This window comes from Olea europaea, unplaced genomic scaffold, assembly GCF_002742605.1.
Source record: "Olea europaea var. sylvestris unplaced genomic scaffold, O_europaea_v1 scaffold2447, whole genome shotgun sequence".
Classification (NCBI taxonomy): domain Eukaryota; kingdom Viridiplantae; phylum Streptophyta; class Magnoliopsida; order Lamiales; family Oleaceae; genus Olea; species Olea europaea.
Genome location: NW_019242668.1, coordinates 65,333 through 84,710, shown reverse-complemented (window position 1 = coordinate 84,710; position 19,378 = coordinate 65,333). Strand labels below are relative to the sequence as shown.

General features: G+C 34.1%; 3 protein-coding genes across 3 annotated transcripts in view; 2 read left to right on the top strand and 1 right to left on the bottom strand.

Moving 5' to 3' along the window:
* The window catches only part of LOC111382207 (probable LRR receptor-like serine/threonine-protein kinase At1g51860), a 6,339-nt gene extending 2,197 nt beyond the window's left edge, over nt 1-4,142 (bottom strand). Inside the window, exons 1-5 of the mRNA XM_023006112.1 lie at nt 3,858-4,142; nt 1,591-2,649; nt 807-954; nt 264-335; nt 127-194 (exon numbers count right to left, since the gene is read on the bottom strand). Of these exons, the coding sequence (XP_022861880.1) occupies nt 127-194; nt 264-335; nt 807-954; nt 1,591-2,649; nt 3,858-3,927 (1,417 nt within the window). The 5' untranslated portion in view covers nt 3,928-4,142. The remainder of the gene's footprint in view (nt 1-126; nt 195-263; nt 336-806; nt 955-1,590; nt 2,650-3,857) is intronic.
* Nucleotides 4,143-6,054: 1,912 nt separating this feature from the next.
* Nucleotides 6,055-7,173, top strand: LOC111382211 (dormancy-associated protein 1-like). Its single transcript, XM_023006116.1, has 3 exons — nt 6,055-6,304; nt 6,539-6,761; nt 6,841-7,173. The coding sequence occupies exons 1-3, from the start codon at nt 6,208-6,210 to the stop codon at nt 6,875-6,877; spliced, it is 357 nt and encodes a 118-aa protein (XP_022861884.1). The 5' UTR covers nt 6,055-6,207; the 3' UTR covers nt 6,878-7,173.
* A 5,776-nt stretch (nt 7,174-12,949) lies between these two features.
* LOC111382215 (glyoxysomal processing protease, glyoxysomal) lies at nt 12,950-18,970 on the top strand. Its single transcript, XM_023006119.1, has 14 exons — nt 12,950-13,202; nt 13,788-13,834; nt 13,991-14,144; nt 14,260-14,307; nt 14,399-14,470; nt 14,650-14,793; nt 15,011-15,133; nt 15,287-15,387; nt 15,681-15,766; nt 15,849-15,943; nt 16,530-17,232; nt 17,630-17,825; nt 18,058-18,149; nt 18,503-18,970. Exons 1-14 carry the CDS (start codon nt 13,137-13,139, stop codon nt 18,763-18,765), a joined length of 2,190 nt encoding a protein of 729 aa, XP_022861887.1. The 5' UTR covers nt 12,950-13,136; the 3' UTR covers nt 18,766-18,970.
* The last annotated feature ends 408 nt before the right edge of the window (nt 18,971-19,378 follow it).

Genomic DNA, 19,378 nt, shown 5'->3' with positions numbered 1-19,378 from the left:
CGAGCATGAAATATAAGCTTATCACAATGCACATAATGATAAAATAAATACCGGAAACAAGGGATAATATAAGGTTTAGTAATCATTTTTATAAGATCAAACGAATTGCATGCATATTTGTATTACCAAGTGACCTATCTTTAAGATTAAATTTGATGTAACGTAACAAAAATACTGATACGCATGAGAGGATCCTGTATGAAAGTTGATTGTTACACGCATAGAATAATTTAATTTCACCTGCATGCGTCTATTTGACTTACATGTTCTGGAGATGATGAAGCATAGATATGTCCTCTGGTAAGGAACCCCTCAAACCTTGGTTGTCGAGACCACTGACCTTGTAAAAAAATCACATGGAACATATCAATAAAAGGTATGGTAAAGGCAGCCATATGGTCACAGCCATATGGTCATACAATCTGGTTACTATTAATTCAAAGTGTTACCAGTACCTGATATGAATGAAAATGCAAGTGACATAAAAGAAACAGCTATAAACTCATTACTTGTAAAAATAAGCTTCTACATTTGAAGCATGAATGGGAACATTTTGATTTGGTAAGAACAAAAACTTCTGAAATTCAATTCTTAATCTCTTTCCAGTTTCCTCTTTTATCCAGTAGTTTCTTGCTATTATTTGTCGGCTAACTGCTTATTCAACCACTCAACCCAAAATGGTGGTCTAATCACTTAATCGGGTTTGACAACTATGGTAAATATAGCATTATTGTGTTTCCTACTAACTGGTTTCCCTTAAGTTCTTCATATGAATTAAAAAGCCCAGTAAGAGAACAAGAACATACAGCCCATCAATGACATATTTACTGATAGTACTATCATACTGACAATCTACTCCACTCCATGGATGTTGCTGAGGAACACAAGGATCACCATTCCACCCAAACCGAAGAGGAAGCCCGAGTGCACTCTTCAATTTCTGCAAAGCCCTGACTAAAATAAGGAAAAAAACAGTCATTTGTGTAACAGTTAGACTTGAAGTTCTAATCAAAATACCAGTACTTCATGGGCTGATCTAAAATTGAAATAAAAGAAGTAACCAAATTAAGGGTATAAGCAAATATAGCATCATGAAAAACAGAAGCACGTTGTTCGTCGAACTGTGCAAGAATAAAAAATTCAAGGCATGCAACAGTGGACCCCACCTCACAAGACTAAATAACATCAGCCCAGCTGCATGGAAAGCAACTCTCATTGGCCACAAATTACTATAGCTTTATGATTACTGCACAACAAATGTATGTCCAGAGGCGTGCTAAATGAGAAACAGATATGCAGGGGAATACAAAACGTTCATATTTCTTTATTTAGTTTTTGTTTATCATGTTTTTCCTCATCTATGAATGGTAGCCCTAGAATATTGTATATAGCATCTTTTGAATCCTGGATAATTCAAGAAGAAATGGAAAGAAAGCAAATTCTTATTAGCATATTTTCATAAGCTTAAATGTCCCTTAAAAGGGGGCCTTTCGGCAATATTACTCTTCATACTGTCAAAAAAAGTCCCTTAAATTTAAAGCTTAGCCAAACATGCTATATTTGAGGAATACAGAAACAAGTCTTCTGTACCTTCATCTTGTAATGTTTTGGATGCAGCCATTACAAGTTCAAAAATCTCAATGGCATTGATAATGGCGTGAGTCCCTTTTGTAGGATGCATAGTTATTGTCAAAGTCCTGCCACTAAGAGCAACAGTTGTATTCAGTACTAGGGCACTGTTAATGCCCCCAGCCATATCCACTATGTCTACATCTCGAAATGCAACATCGCCATTTATCAAGATGTCAAATATCCTTTGTCCAGCTGCAGTAACTGAAGGATCTATTTCTGCATAGTGTAACCAAATGGAATAATTTCGATTAGGTTCAACCTCAGCTGTGTATATTAAATCAGGCTGACTGTCACTACTAACAAGAGCCGTTTCATAAAGAGCTTCAGGATAAAAGTTGGGTGATTTTGAGGCCTGCTTGATGCTGTTTGTGGTAGATATGGCACGATCTGAACTCTCTTCAAATGTCTGGATGGAATTCCAGAATCGATCCCCACCCCAACGGTCTGCACTATAATCAACACCAAATTTCGGGCCACGGGACCCGCAACTGACTCTTCTATCAGTTCTGAGGATCACCCCTTCACCATAGCCTGGACCAAAATAGTACGCTTTGTTATCAACTTGAAGGATCTCAATTGCAAGTATTGCTGGATCTCCGTGTCCAGTACTATGGAAGCAAAGAGAGGCCGTGCCATCCTTAAGAAATATGAAGGCTTCAACAAAAGCTCGCTCATCATCATGAGTACTCCAACCCGGTGGCATAGAATAAATTAATGCTCCTTCAACAGAAACGTCAAACAAAGGTTCATTGTCAAAACTGGGTTCTGCAACCAGTCCAAAGAAGATTCTCACCGAATAATGTCCATGTGGAACTCTATTTATATTGTAGCAGTTTTCAGGACCCTCGGACAAAGGGAAATAACGAAGCGTCTCAAGTCTGGGAGAGATGAAACTCGGGCGGGTTGCATTACCAGGTATTCCTCCGGTGTAAGCAAAATCCTTATGCCAGCGAGTATTTGATGGAGGACTATGAACATCGCTACGTGCTCCACAACTTATTCGCAAGGCATATGGTCCTGCAATGAAATAAGAATTCAGATACAACAGAAGACCAAAAGAAGCCGATTTGCCTAAAGGAACTTCAGCAATCACAATATAGTTACAGCACCAAAAACTCTACAAAAAACCAGGTAAGTGTTTAAATGTTATGAAGATTGCGCTGCAAATTCATAAAAAATAATGCAGTTATATTAGGCATAAAACAAGATTGTGATTTTATATTTTTTTTAATTGTTTTCTTTTCATGATATTCGTCTTAAGCTAGAAAATTTCAATTTTTATCATTTAGGTAACTTTGCATTTTCTATAGGAATTATAAATAAAACTAGAAAATTCTGAGTTCTCTAGTTTCTCTCTCCCGTTCTCCATAAAAATATTTACCCAGTCGGCTAAATATTTTAATATATGAGACTAAAGGGAAAATCCAAATTATTGTTGATTTTGTATGAATATATCAATTCAGCTTAAAGTGAAAAAACAGTTCTTTCAAATCCATCATAATTGCTTAAAACTTATACTCGGTATTGTTGCCACTGTGAGTTGGTCATCAAAAAGGGCCATCCAAGCCAATATGCCGACAAGGAATGCCTATCTTTGAAAGCCTATCCCACTTAAAACTAAAATTGAGAATATTTACGTTGTCAACATTCCTAGGACTTCATTTGCTTTTGAAGCTGAGACAGAGTAAATTTATGAGTACATTATATCTTCACCGTCATCTCCTTGCTAATTTTTTCTACACTGTTATGATGAAGGATTATTCTAAAATTTTCAAACTAGAAGTTTGAAAATGGACAAGAAAATGAAATCACAAACAGATTCCAACCATTCTTGCTCTCCCTTCCTTTTCTCCAAAATTTTCTCGGACTCCCAGAAGAAATAAAAAACCCAACTTCTAATTCATAATTTTAATAGCCAAATAAATCTGAAATATAACTATAATCCATATAGATAAGCAGAAGAGAACAACAATCAAATCAAGCACAATAAAACCCAATTAAACAGTTTCCAGTAAAGTGTAACCTAATTCAAACCACATCCATTCAAGACGCTGAACATTTTCACCAATAAACTACACTAAACCCAAAACGAAAAAGTACAGAAAAATCCAGAATCAAGCACACAATTGAACAGGCAGAACCACAGTAACCCTTCACTAAAAACTTATGCAGTGAACTAATCAAATCGTAGAAATCAAGAAACAGAGAGTAAGTAAGGAGCTGACCTCGAGAGAATGAAGGCCTGAGAACTAAGAAAAAAGCCAGCAAAAGCAAGAACAATCTGAGACTGAGCATTGTTCACCTCAATCTACAAATGCTAAAAATTGGAAAATGGAAACTTTTCCTTGATATACAACCTTTTTTTTAGTCAAATTCGTAACATTCTATCTTGGATCTTTATCTTCCTTTGTGTTTGTGCTGTTTTTGAGGAGAGAGAATCTAAACTGTGAGAATGTGAGAGAGAGAATTTATCTATCAAAAGAAATAAAAATAATAATAATAATTACAGAATATGAGAGAGAGAGAGTGTGTGTGTGTGTGTTTTTATAGGGTAGTGTCTGGGACGTGCTGTGCACGTAGGTACGCACAGTTGAAAATTTCAGTTTAGTTTAATAGAATTATTAATATTTTTTTGTCTGATGCTTAAATTTTAAGAAAAAATTGCAATTAAAACGTCATTGGTGGATGGACTTAACGCAGCTCATTTTCGAGTTTAATCAAAATTAAATTATTCAATTGAACTTAATGAACATACTAAAATTTGGAATTTCATCTTAAAATATCAATTTATTTAATTAAAAGGGGTAAATCAATTCTATATGTGTTGATTATTAATTAACATATAATATATCCTTTTGTCAAAATGCAGATGATGTCACTCGATTTTTAAAATATGTTTACTGTAAATTGATTTACTATAATTTAATTGAAAGGTTTAATTGATGTGGACACGGAAAATAAATGTGGACAGTTGAGAAAACTTCACTCTCCAAAGTGGACTTTAGTGACATTTTGTGCTTCTAAAAGTTGACCCTTCAATTGTAATCAATCAACAGTACCATTATTGCCCGCATGCCTGAATTAAGGCGCAATCGGAGGTTGACCCTATAAACTCAATTCTGATCCAAATAATCTCGACCCGTCCAATTACGACATATTTAGTCAAGTAAAGTGCGACATTAATCACAATTTTTCATAGACTGACGTGATCAAATGATCTCTACTCAACTTAGTTCACGTAATTTTTATCATGCACACTTGGATAAATCATTTGCGACACGTGGCCATCTTCGAGAGTTAAGGAGGCGATCACGTACACTCCAATTGTCAAGACAATCACTTATAAAAATGTTTGGGTGTTAGATGTGCTATGAATATGGGCCACAAGAGTGTTTGTATGCAGGGGATCAGTATAGAATCGATTTATAGAATAAAAATTAGAGAGAACAATGCTATAACTATGTTTTTGATATAGCATTATCTTCAAACGATATTAAGTGTGAGTTTTTATAATTGTGGGAAATGAATGATAACTTTTTAATGAAGAAATTCATGCCTCGTCTTAATGGTCAATGAGCCTTCTCCTAGGCGTCATTTAATGACTCCGACAATTTTTTATGGGCCGTGCTACACGAACACAACCGTTGACATAGCACACACATTGGGAGATTGGCATTATTTTATTCGCGCAGGACCCACACCTCGATTGTGAGTGTGGTGCCATCCTTTGTGTCAACCATAATGTTAGTTTGACATTCTCCATTTTTTATATTATGACCTAGGCTGACATGTAAGGATTATACTTGATAAGTCAATTTGGTAGAGTAACTGCTAAGAAAATGTCATATGAATCAATCCAGAAGATATAGTTTGGAAGATCTCCTAAAGAACGCGCCTGATAAACCTAGAGGTTATTCACCTTGAATTGGGGTTCCAACCCCTTGCATTACTTCGCTTCATCTGTGAAAGTTCGGTCTTTCAATGGAGGTTTGATTAAGTAGGCAAAGTGATGTGGATTGCGAATCTAAATTAATTAATTATGTTGCTGTCACATGGCCATACTTTAAAGTTCGTTGGATGAGACGTAACAAAAATCACATCAAAAGAAAAATCACCTTCTCCTATCGGGTGTTGACGGTCCAAATTACTCTATTAAGAAATTTAATTTAATTTCATAAAAAAAATAAAAAAAAATAAACTCAGTTGCTTCCAAAATCATCAGCCACAGGTCCACAACCCCAAATTTATTCCCAAAGAACAGGACAAATATAATATAAACATGACACCTGTCACACAAGTAATGAAATTGGTCCCACATTTTACCTAGTCTTCGTCCTTACCCACATTAATTTCTTCTATTTTCCATTACATTTTTACTTTAACCACACCGTTAATCGCTCTCTCGGTCTCTACAAACTCTTGTTGAACCCGGCGCACGGTTTATTGATCTGGAAATAGAAATAAGCAATTGGGAAATATTAATTTTGATTATTTTCCAGAGAGAGATTTTAGCAGCAACCTCTCTATTTATTCATAGAGTTAAGACAGGAGAAAAATCACAAAAAGAAAGGAAAAATGGTGCTGTTAGACCAGCTTTGGGACGACGTCGCAGCCGGGCCTCAGCCCGATCGTGGCCTGAAACACCTCAAGAAAGTGTTCAACAAGCCGAAAGGTATATTCTTTTCTTAATTGCCTTTAAATTATATCGTCTACAGCACGTTCAACTTCGCTTAAAAGCACATTATTGGGTGCTTATTTAAACAATATGCAATTGTGTATTCGAGTACTATTCACAAAATCGAAAAAAACATTCTTTTAAATGGTATCAAATGTGTCAATATTAATAGGATCCACAATGTCAACTCAATGTCATACATATAAATTTCTCTCTTTTCCTTTTGGGTAGACGGAGAAGGTGGTAGCAATTACCAGAGGTCTCTGTCGATGCCATCCGCTCTTGGGACGCCACCGACACCTGGAACTCCGACAACTCCGTCGCCAACTGCAGCAGCGCAAAGAGAGAATGTGTGGAGGAGCGTTTTCAACCCTGGAAGTAACCTTGCCACAAAGGGTATCGGGAGTGATTACTTTGACAAGCCACATCCTAATTCTCCCACTGTTTATGACTGGTACGTACTCTCAAACAAATCAATATGAGGAGTTTAACATGATGTCATGACAGATAAATTATGCCTGATTTTATTACAGGCTTTACAGCGGGGACACAAGGAGCAAACATCGTTGAACCGTTGGATACCTGATGGGCTGTTGCATGTGTATAGTGTCTTTCTTGATATGGGTCTGCTTTGTGTTTTTTATCAATTTCAAGGGTTTATTTATCTTTATTTTTCAAAATTAACTCTCGAGTGACTATGGTTACTAAATAATTTATAGGTTTATTTGTTGTCTTTTGTCATGTTCAGTGTGAAGGAGTAGATAGTGTGGAATAATATTACGTTGCTGAGTCGAGTTGATTGGGACGAAACGGTTTAGATGGCTTCTAATTCATATTTCTATTAAATAAGTTGATTTTGGATTTTATTAGTAATTTATTATCTGGAATGATTACTTAATAAGCTTGTGTTTATCTTGTTATCTGAACAATGGCAATTGAGACCTAATAATATTTCAATGTGATCATTATATTCTTGAAAATATAGGCTTGGGCTCTAGGAATAAAAGAAAATCTAAAAAGATTATTTCAGAGTTTAATCTGTTGAAATTAAGTCGAGTTTAGCTACGCTAATTATTGCTTAAAAATTAATTTTTAAAAGAATTTTATATATTGAATGTGCTTTTACATTGAATTGACTTCTTTTAATTAAAAGAAACACTTTATGAAATTAGCTACATGGATTCAAAAGCAATTTTTAAGTCTCAAAAAAAAAAAATTTTTTTTTTTTGACTTTTTGAAAGTCATGTCAAATTGCCCCTAATTAGTTGGGGGTGCTACTGTGATAGGCGCCAACTATTCAAGGCTCCTATTCGTTTAGCATTCCCCTAATTAGTTAATGAAAGTACGAGCCAATTCAAAATTTTCCAACATGGGATTGAGAAATGATAATTTATGACATTGCAAAACAAATGTTTATATTTTATTGTTGATGTTATATGAAAATGGCGTTGCATTATCAGAGTTTCTTTGTTCTTATATATATATATTGCATAAATAGACACTAAATTACACAAGCAATTAAAGCTCAATACTTGTCGCGTGATTAATTCCTTCTGAGTTGTATGAATTCTTTGAATCTCAAACTTTAATCAAGAATCTTATGTTTCTTGATTTCTTGATCTTCTCTAAAACTTGAATCTTTTTTAAGTATACTCCAAGTTCAGATTGCATCTTTTATCTTGGTATAATTTTTCTAAGTTTATCAAATTTTTTAATATAAAACATAAAATAAAAATTATATCACTAAATCATTTCATAAAGAAAATAGAAAGAAAACAATTGTAACATCATTTCTTGAATTAAATATATATGTAGAAAAATGTTCTAAAAAAAATGTAGAACCACGTGAAGAAAGTAATATTCCAAAATTTATAATATCATTCAATAGAATTAAAAATGAACCGAAATCAATAGAAATTATATTTTATTGAAACATGATTTGTTCATTTAATATTTCCTTTTAATAAACTTTATCAAAGTTTTCTAAAAAAATTCAGTTGATGCCTTCATTATTTTTTATTATTATTATTTTGATAAAAAATATTTCAATTGTGTTGTTACACATACATAATGATTCATATAAACATGATGTGGAAAGAAATGATTGTGTCATAAATTCTTCAACTAACTAAAAAAAAGAAAAAAAATGAAGAAGAATCATTTTCCACTATCTCTTTAACACATCATCTGTATATAATCCTTATATAACTTTATTATATACAAGTAGCGACTGTAGCGTTACCCAAAATATTTACACTTGTATATGAATTTCCATAAAAATAGATGGACAAATGCGTCACTTTAATAATGGTCACTTAATTCCAAGTTAAATTTGAAATAGTCATTAAAGTATTTTTATAACCCATTTAGTCATCTTGTTTTGCTTTGTGGCAACTTTTTACCATTTGTTAATAGTGAAAATTTAAGTTGGTTAACGGAAGCAATTTGAAATTTTCTATTTGAACGTTGTTGGTGTTGTTGCTACTATTTTTGTTATTATTATTATTATTATTTTCAGATAGAGGCATTTTACGTTTAAGATTTGTAATTTCTCAACCTGTACAAAGTGGAAATTGAGGTCAAGGTTTAATTTAAAGTAGATGTCACTTACAAATATACCAATTATATAATATTGTTTAATTTAGCCACTAAATGAGTCAAAAAAATTTTATTGCCCAATGATGAGTGCTCCATACTCATTATATTTGTACCACTTAATTCATTATTTTATTAACATTGAGAGTGTTTTAGAAAGTTTTAATGTGTATTTTAATGTTATGATATAAGTTGACGAAATTGAATGAAATAAGCAAAAGTTGGCAAAATTGGAGAAAATAACCAAATTGTAATAAATCCAAAGTTCGGGGGATAAAGTGCAAATATTCAAAAGGTTGTGTCGAACCTCACGATGAAGATCCAAGAGTGTTAGGAGTCAATTGGATGAAGAAAGATATCAAAGAGTTCAAATTTAAGCAAAATACGTTCACAAATCAATTTCCAATAGAAAAGTTATGCTACGGAATTTACCTCATATTGAGACCCCTTTTTGCCATAGAAAAAGATCGAATTGGAGAATGATGTCTGAAACAAAGTTGTAACCCGTTGAATTAGCTTTCCAAGACATCTTGAATCACCTCAATCGAACGAGAAAGTTATCCTAAAAATATTGAAGGACGCACAGCTGTCGTTTTCGACCAAACCAGGCGCCGAGGCACCCAACTCACTGAAAATAATAGCAAGCCCAACGCCCATATTGGGCGTCGAGGCGCCATATATGCAGGAAAACCCATTTTATAGTTTTAGACTATTTTCTTGGCCCAATTCAACCCTATTTCGTCCAAGACTCCAACATATTATAAATACTATTCAGAAAAACCCTATTTTCAAAAAAGAATCGAATGTGGCCAAATACAACAATTGAAGGGGCCAAAATTGAAAACAATTCAAAGGGATTCAATTACAATTCAAATGAGGAATCAAGGGAAGCAAGAACAACATCGAGGGAAGAAATTGAAGATCTACATCATAGGTTTTTCTACTCTCTTACTTATGTTTTCTTATATGAATTTTTGTATTTACATAGATTATATCATGAGCTAAATTCATATTCTAGGGATTGATTGTAGCCAAAATTTGATATTATGGTTTGATTATGTTATAGCTACTTTTATTTAATTTTCCACCTATGTTTAATTTTGTCATGATTTTAATGCTTTCAATTAATTGACCGCTAATTGAATAATTCGATATTTTAAATTTTGGCGCTCGAGCTAGGCACGATCATAGGATTGACACAACATAGGTTTTATGGGTTTCATGAGAAAGTATAGAATCTATAAATCTTATTCCATAAAAGAATAAAGACTTCAATGAATTCTTGATTTTGATTTGGAATAGAGATATTGAAATTAAAATTTATGATTAATTTTTACCCAGAGCCTAAGAGAGAGGGTGAGAAATACATTAGGATTCTTGCTTTCAAACGTGAAAAATTTGATTAGAATAACTGGATATAATTGAATTGTAATTGATAGTTACGTGAAATCATTCCCTAGGATTTTCCATCTCGATTTATTCGTATAATTTGCATCCCTTGAATTCGTCACCAAAATCATTGTTAGATTAGTTAACAATATTGATTTCAAATTCCATTCGTTATAGATAAAATAGAAGCTACCAAATTATAGTACTTGATAGAAATTAAATTACAATCCTTGTAGGTTCGACACTCTTACTTCAAAACTATATTATAAAATTTGACACAGTACACTTGAGATATAAATCACGTTGCATCAACCAAGTTACTAACCCCTTATCAAATGTCTAATCCTCTAAAATAAGTATTCGTGGCTTAATCAAGGTATTTGATATCAATTTTGTTTTATATATATTTAATCATTTAATCACCCTTCCTGCAAATGTCCATTCCTTAAACTTTCTAAATGATCCCAATAGCAAGTTTTGTGTCGATGACTTTAGGACATCAGATTTCAAACCCTTATAGGCTTAATCACTCGAGTCATAAAGACTACAAGGAGACGATTCACAATGAGGTTTTCTAACTTTTTTTAAGTTAGGAGATCTAATGTTTGAGATTGCTGCGTTGGAAAAGTAACAAAATATTTGAGAAATCAACAGAACGACATAGTAGCTGTTAAACGATACTTGTGTCGTTCTATTTATAAATACGAGTATACGTAACCACGACCCATCCATACTTAGAGAACCAATAAGTTAAACTCATTTAAATTTTAAGTTGGACATGATATTTATAAAAATTGAGAGATATAATCATTTATTATATTATAATAAACTAGTAGAATAACTTATGTTTTTATCAAATCAATATCTTATGATCCAATCATTTAAATCATTCTTTGTCACGTAATTAACCTTTCTATCTTATGCACGTTAGTGGTTCCAATGCTTGAGGTCTTGAGTTAAAAATAAATCAAAATATAGAAGAAATCAACAGAATGTTACCGAGAAGAAAACGACTCATGGGTTGTTCTGTTTGTAAACACGATTATAAAACGGTCATGTCCTGTTCACGACTCCGAGAACTAAAAAGTTGAACTCATTTAGGTTGTAAGATGAGCATGATATTTACAAAAGCCAAGAGATATGTTTATTATTTATATTTTAATTGACTAGTAGAATAACTTATGCTTTCACCAACTCGATATCACATGATCTATATCATTTCAATCGTTCTTTATCATGTGAATAACCTTTTCATTTTATTTACGCTAGATGGTCCCATGCTCGATGTCTTTGTCTTGAAAATATTGGAGAATTCAACGGACCGACATAAGTTCCCTTATTGAGAAGAAAACAACCCTTGTATCGTTTTATATGTAAACACGAATACAAGCAGTTACGCCCCATTCGTGTCTTAATAACTAATAAGTGAAACTTGTTTACATTGTAATATGCACATGAAATGTGCAAAGGTTAAGTAATATGTTCATTAACTTAATCGACGCATATGAGTAGAATAACTTGTGCTTTCACCATTTCGATAATATAAAAGCTATGTCATTTCAACCGTTCTTTATAATATTGTCAACCTTTCTATGTTACATACGTTATGGAGTATGTTATTAGAGGTTATTTAATTGAAAAAGGTTAAATATAGGTAAAAACTTCTTAACGGTACAACTGTCGTTACTGGACATGAAAACGACACATGTACTGTTACATGTGAAAACACAACTATAAGTAGTCATGTCCATACATGTCCCTAAAAAATAATAAGTTGTACTTATTTATGTTGTGATATGCACATGACATGTACAAAAGTTGATAGATATGGTCATTAATTTAATTAACACATATGAGTAGAACAACTTGTGATTTCACCATTTCGATAATATAAAAGCTATGCCATTTCAATTTTTCTTTGTGACATGGTCAATTTTTCGGTGTTACGTTAGTAGTTCATTATTAGATATTGTTTTGTTGAAAAAATCAAATCACAATAGATAACGACTGTAGTGTCGTTTTACGCAGTGAAAAAGACTGGAGTGATATTTTACATTTCGAATAACAGTTGGAGTGTCATTACAGTCCAATAGTTACAGAAAACGCAAAAAAAAAATACTAAATATAAAAATGACACCAACTTAAATATTATTCAATAATAAATGTACAATTTATATAAGATTTCAAAAATTATCTTTTCTTTTCTTCAAATCAACATGAGATTTTTCAATATGGATGATAAATGTTCAAATGATATCCAAATAGGTGAAGATTATAATGAAGAATATGATTTTAAAGTAGCAAGAATTGTTGAAGAGAAGAGATCGGGTTACTGTGATTTTGGAGACCAAAAATTGAATTGAGGAATTTAATTGGTTTGATAAGGGTTTAGGGTCTTTTTCAATAGTGAGGGTATTTAGGACATTTGACATTATTTATTTATTGTGCTTAATAATTGAAGGCTATTTATCTACAAAACATTAAAAATGGGTTATTTAATCAATAACATTGTGTGACTCGGCTCTTTAACAAATTCCAAAATATGTATGCAATTAGACAACCAATGCGAAATTTCACTTGAAGTTCAGTGACTATTTACGAAATTAACCTAAACAAAAACAGAACAGAAGATAACCAAACGCCGTCGTTTATGCTGACATTTCCTTGAACGACAGAAAACTTGGATTCAATCAATCCAAGTCTTCCGTCATGGCATATGCTCATTCATTCAATCTGTTAATAATTAATTCTTGAGAATCAAAATCGAATTTCTCATCCAAGTTTCCACCATATGTGACTCCACCTCCAGGTCCTCTGAGCTCGCTCCAATCCAATTTTCTCCGGCATGGGCCTCCCCGAAGTTGCCGATATCGCCCGTAACTTCGCGGTCATGGTCAGAGTTCAAGGCCCCGTGAGTCTCGTCACCTGTTTTTAAATATTTTGACTGTTTGTTTGAGCTTTATAGGGACTGAATTGCTCGTATAGAGCTTGTTTTAGAATATCAACTTTGAAATCTGACTGCCCCTTCGAGTTTTAGATGGATTTTAGCTTGTTTTAGAATAACAGTTTTGGAATTCGACTGGTTGTTTGAGTTTTATATTGATGACCAATAAAGATTGCTTTTTCGATTCATCCCACGGGTACAGGTACCCTTTTGTCGTGCATTTTGGGCGTCGCTCGATCTATCACTCAATCACAGGCCACTCCGTCATTGTCCAATTTTTGGTTGTCTGATCATAGTCGAAATTATGTATCTATTTATTTTATTTTTGCCCCTGCTCAGTAGTTCTATAGCAGGTTTTTTTCAGATTATTTTTTTTTCCTCAATCAAAAAACATCTTGTATATGATGATTCGAATCTCTATCTGTATTTTTTTTAATATGAAAAATGGAAGAATTGGTTACGCCTAAAAGGTGTTCTATTTGCTTGTAGTATTGTTTCATTGAGATTCAATTCAAATCACGTAGATTTTCAATGAGTTTTCTTGGTTTTCAGGACCCCAAGGGACTCAAAATGCGAAATCACGCTTTCCACCATTATAAGTAAGATGCTTTCTTTAGCGTCTACTTACAAGTATATAAGTGTGCACATATGGGATAGTTGGAGTATTATTTGATTTTTTGTAGTGGTTGCATAATGATAAACAGGGTGGTGGTGACACTGTTATTGAAGTATATTTGATTTCTACGTTTTTGTAGTTCTGGCAAAACAACACTCTCTGCATCTGGAACGCTTCTTCCGGGTTCTAATTTGGATGCTTCTATAAGAAGCGGCAACACCATGCATGTTTTGACAGTTGCTTCTGTAATCGAGCCATTTTTATCTCAAAAATACAGGCAAAACATATCAAAGGTTTGGAGTTTCTGACATATTAATAGCTCACAAATGCCTTCATGTAGATTTATTCGTTTTAGCAAATACCCTTTTTTGGGCTTTTTGCTTTAATTTGGCATTTTCTTTCTTGCAGAATGAACCCCAGTTGATCCCCGGTGCTCGGATTGATATATTGTTGGAGGTCTTACATGTTAAAAGATATTCTTTTCTGGGTAACTGAGTTTCTGGTGCTCTATTGGCTGATAGATAATACTATGTCTTTTGACAACTAGGGCAAAAAAGTGGTGGAAGGTAATAAAGTGGTGAATGAGGAGGCTTGGTTGCCTGCTGAACTGATAAAGATGGTAGGCATTTAGCTACAAAACAGAAAGTTTACCTTGACACTCTTCTAGCTTTGTCATTCTCTATATTATCATGTGGTTGGATTCATATTCAATTCCTGGACTCTATTTTTACTGCTTTATGATCTTTACAAATGCACTTAAACCTACTTGACCCTGTCAATGTGATGTACTGTTTGGAGGTTAACATTCCAGAATCATCTTCTGCTGTTCAATCACTGATTGAAGCTTCTTCTGCTTCAATGGAGCATGGTTGGGAAGTTGGTTGGTCTCTGGCTTCTCATAATCGTGGTCCTCAACATATTATGGACGCCATTCATTCACAGGTGATTTGACCTAGTCTTCTTGATTTTTAACCAGAATATTCCTCCGTTACTAAATTTCACTTTTTTTTTTTTGGCATTGATATGAATGTGAAAAATAGCTTGGGTGGTGAGAGAAGCCAGTCAGAAGCCCACTAAACTGTTAATTTTCTTTAGTTCAATAAACTGTTAATATGTCATTCTGTACTATGTAACAGGAACTATCAACTGATCATTTCAGGTTGAGCAATCTTCCTTCCAGAGCCAAAGACAAATGCTTGGGGCAGAGTTGAGCAATCCCAATCTTATGGGCCAATCAACCACGAGGATTGCCCTTCTCACTGTGCCCTCAAAACTTTTTGAGGTATTATGATTTTATCTCTACCTTTATCATCAGAATCACATCATTTTAACAGAAAAAAAAAAAGTACATTGAAATTGGACTTTTCCCTAGTATTTTGTCCATACTATTAAGTTGGAAGGTGGCAGTGATGAAATTATAATTCTTTTTCTACAGAATTTTCCGAAGTTAAATACATCTGTACCCAATAGGGGAGATCTTGTTCTGGCTATGGGTTCTCCTTTTGGCATATTGTCGCCTGTACATTTCTTTAACAAGTATAATTCCTTCTTTCCCTTTATTCCTCAAATGTTTGAATTCTTGTTACTTGTTAGTTTGTCAATTTGTGTTCATATTCTGATGCCACAATATGAATGCTTCGAATATGTGCATGGTGACCTCACTTGAAGTATGAAAAATTAGATTACCCATCATTTGCCCTTTCTTAAGAAACAAATAAGAGAAATTGATGTATTTTAATACAAGTGTGTCATACTTTATATATGATATCTTTTTGATCTATCTAATTATAATTTGAGTGCTCATCTTACTTTCTTTACTGCTGGATTAGTTTATCAGTGGGGTCCATTTGCAACGGCTATCCACCCAGTTCCTCCAAAAGATCTTTATTGATGGTTGATATTAGGTGTCTTCCTGGTGCGAGTGACTGTCCTGAAAATCTATCTTTGCTTCATTTATCTTATGAAGTCTGTTTTCATTCTGGTTCTGAATTGGATAGGAATGGAAGGTAGCCCAGTTTTCGGGGAATGTTCTGATCTTATTGGTCTTCTGACTAGACCACTGAGGCAAAAAAACAGTGGTACTGAAATTCAGGTATATAGGAATCATTCTTGCTTTCTCCTTTACATCATGTCTTTTTTGAAAGCTAAGCTAAAATGTGAAGCATTAGTGTTGTTTATATCTATACTTGATTTGTTTTTGGAAGCACCATTTCAATTTATCTCTGTTCCCTACTGTATGACATTTTTAGCTTTTATGCACATGTAGATGTGACCTTTCATCTTTGGCCTTAGTGTTTTCATATTTGGAGAAACCTTAATGGATGGTTTTCCTATTCTGTATTCAAATATATTATGAGACATCTCTAATCAGTGCAGTGTGGCCAATTTTATTGTCAATATCGAACCTTGATTTTTAAACAATGAAAAGTCTTGATTTCGTGGTGAGTTTTCTGTTTTATGTCTTTTTAAACATATATGCTACTGAAAACACCTTTCCATGTCTTGTGAAGTACATGAGTTTTCCCTAGTATCAGACACCGAATCCTAGGAGTTTATTTTAGTTCATATCAAGGACTAAGGCAGTGCTTAACACTGTTCAAACCAATAGCTGTAGAACACCCGATAGAAGCTTGCTTTATTATATACTTGTTTCACAAATGTGTGGCTTTGGATGACAGCTAGTGATTCCATGGGATGCCATTGCATCTGCTTGCAGTGACTTCCTGCATGAGGAGCCCCATGTTAAATGGAAAGGGAACCATAACGATGAAACTTTGAAGACATCACCTGAAGAGCAATTAGGTGGATCCTCAAGGGATTTGCAAGGGTATCTTCATTCAGGTCCACTTCTGCCTTCTCCTGTAGACAAGGCAATGCCCTCTATTTGTCTTGTTACCATCGACGATGGATCATGGGCTTCTGGTGTTTTGCTCAACAAACAAGGTCTCATTCTTACGAATGCTCATCTCTTGGAGCCGTGGAGATTTGGTAAAGCTGCTGCAAATGGTGAAATAAATGAGATCAAGACCAAGGTTGCTACTTTTCCAACCAAAGAATCTACACCTAGTGGTCATCATCAGAATTTGGTTCCAACAAAATTGAGACCATTGGATATTTCTCTGAGCGGTGAGCAGGGGTTAACTAGACGGGGCATGGCCAATACAAGCCATAGAAGCATATGTGTCCGGTTAGATTTTATGGATCCTTGGACATGGAGCAATGCTAGCGTTGTTTATGTTTCCAAAGGGCCTTTGGACATTGCCCTACTGAAGCTTGAGACTGCTCCAGATCAACTTTGTCCCATTGTCATGGATTACACCAGCCCATCCCCTGGATCAAAGGCATATATAATTGGACATGGGTTGTTTGGACCACGATGCAGTGAGCTCTTCACCTAACCATGCTTTTATTCTTTATATTTTTCTGGTACCCTTTCCCCTTCAAGTTCTCGTCATCAATCGAGATGGAACTGCACCTGTTTCTTAACTCGTTTCCTCTAATATATTTCAGTAAAACCTTGCTGGACTATTTGCAAATTTGAATTCTCTTAAGAATTTTGGGATGGTATTTGAAGGCCTTCTTTAGCCATCTACCCTCATAATATATACGTGTAAAATTTACAACGTTAATTAAAGAAGATTAATGATATTCAGTAAAACCGTCACAAGGTGCTCTAATATTAGTTTACTTCATTTTAATAAAATTCAATGATATATTGGGATTTTAACCTCAATCGAATTGCTTCTATCTAGTTTTATGAGTTTAAATTTTTATTCAGATTTCCTTCCATCTGCTTGCCTTGGTGTAATATCTAAAGTAATTGAAGCAAAGAGGCCTCAGCTGCATCAATCCAATCAGCCGTGTGGAGAAGTACTTTTTCCAGCTATGTTTGAAACAACAGCTGCTGTTCATCCTGGCAGTAGTGGTGGGGCCGTTGTCAATTCTGATGGTCACATGATTGGTCTTGTCACAAGGTATGGAATTCGAATTCAATAAATGACTAAGAGCATGTGGGGATACGCTTAAAAGTTCAGTACACTAACAGCATGTTTAGGATACACTTAAAAGTTAATAAGCAAGTTGACTGATCGAGAGTTTGTAGTTATCTTTAGCACGTGTCATTTGCATCCCTCTCTTCTCTGTGCGTGTGTGGTGTTCGTGTGCTGGTTTTAGATTACTATCTCTAACTTTCAAATGTCGTTACAGCAATGCCAGGCACGGTGGAGGGACAGTTATACCACATTTGAATTTTAGCATCCCATGTGCAGCTCTGGAGCCAATCTTCAAGTTTTCCAAAGGTTATTTAATTTTAACCTCAATACTAAGTACATTTTTGTGAGTGGAGGCATTTGCAAGTGATTATAGGCCGTGGGTCCTACAAAAATTGTGGATAAAAATTATGTTTAAGCAACTTAAGTCTTACCAAACATGCATGAAATTGTTGGATCGAAGAAACTGTAGATGATAAGTCTTATAGTATGCTATTAACAATTCGATTCTGCTTATTAGAGAAGTTAAAATAGGACGAAGGGAAAATGTATGTGGAGCAATTATTCCATGAAAAGAATGTGATCTCTCCTATATGTTTTTTTGTTTCTCCATCATTAACTACTGAGTTTTCTGGTGATAACTCTCTACTTCTATTACACAGATATGCAGGACAATTCGCTTTTAGAAGATCTCGACAAGCCTAATGAAAACCTTTCTTCTGTATGGGCACTGATGCCACCATTATCTCCAAAACCCGGGCCCTTCTTGCCCAATCTACCTCAGTTTCCCATCGAAGACAAGAAAGAACCCAAGGGTTCTCGATTTTCCAAATTTATTGCTGAGACGAACAAGATACTGAAAAATACAGCTGAGCTTGGCATGGATAAGAACTTCTCTAACAAACTAATACGTAGTAATTTGTGATGGTTTGAGAATGCTGTCTTTGATGAAATTAAAAATTGCTACTTTATTTTCATTTGTTGTAATTTATACCAGGCTTCGAAATCTGTCTGTTGTAATATTTTGTACAATAAATGATTGTCTATTTGCAGTTATAGCATTGCCTAAATGTTTGACGTAACATTGTCATTATTGCATTTTCTCAAATAAAAATTTAAACTTGCATTTTCGTTCTTGTGTAATTTATTTCATTATTATATATTATTGTGTTCATTGATCCGTTTATGAGAATTTTTGCTAGATTTATTTCGAGAATAACAAACTTGCTAAATTACTTACAAGACTACGAGAAACATCCATTTATTGCTCGGGATTACGCTCGGGGTTTAGTTCGTGAATTCTTTATGATAAATCTCATCCTATTAAAAAAATAAAAAAAATAAAAAAAAAAAAGATTAAAAGGAAAAGAAAAGCCAAATGAAGATGGGATTCTCTCGTCCCTAAGAGACTTGAATACAAGATTATGAGAGACATCCGTGTATTGCTCGGGATCAGGCTCTAGTTTTAGTTCGAGAATTCTTTACAAGAAATCTCATCCTAATAACAAAATGTGAAAATTACAGATATCAAGAGATTT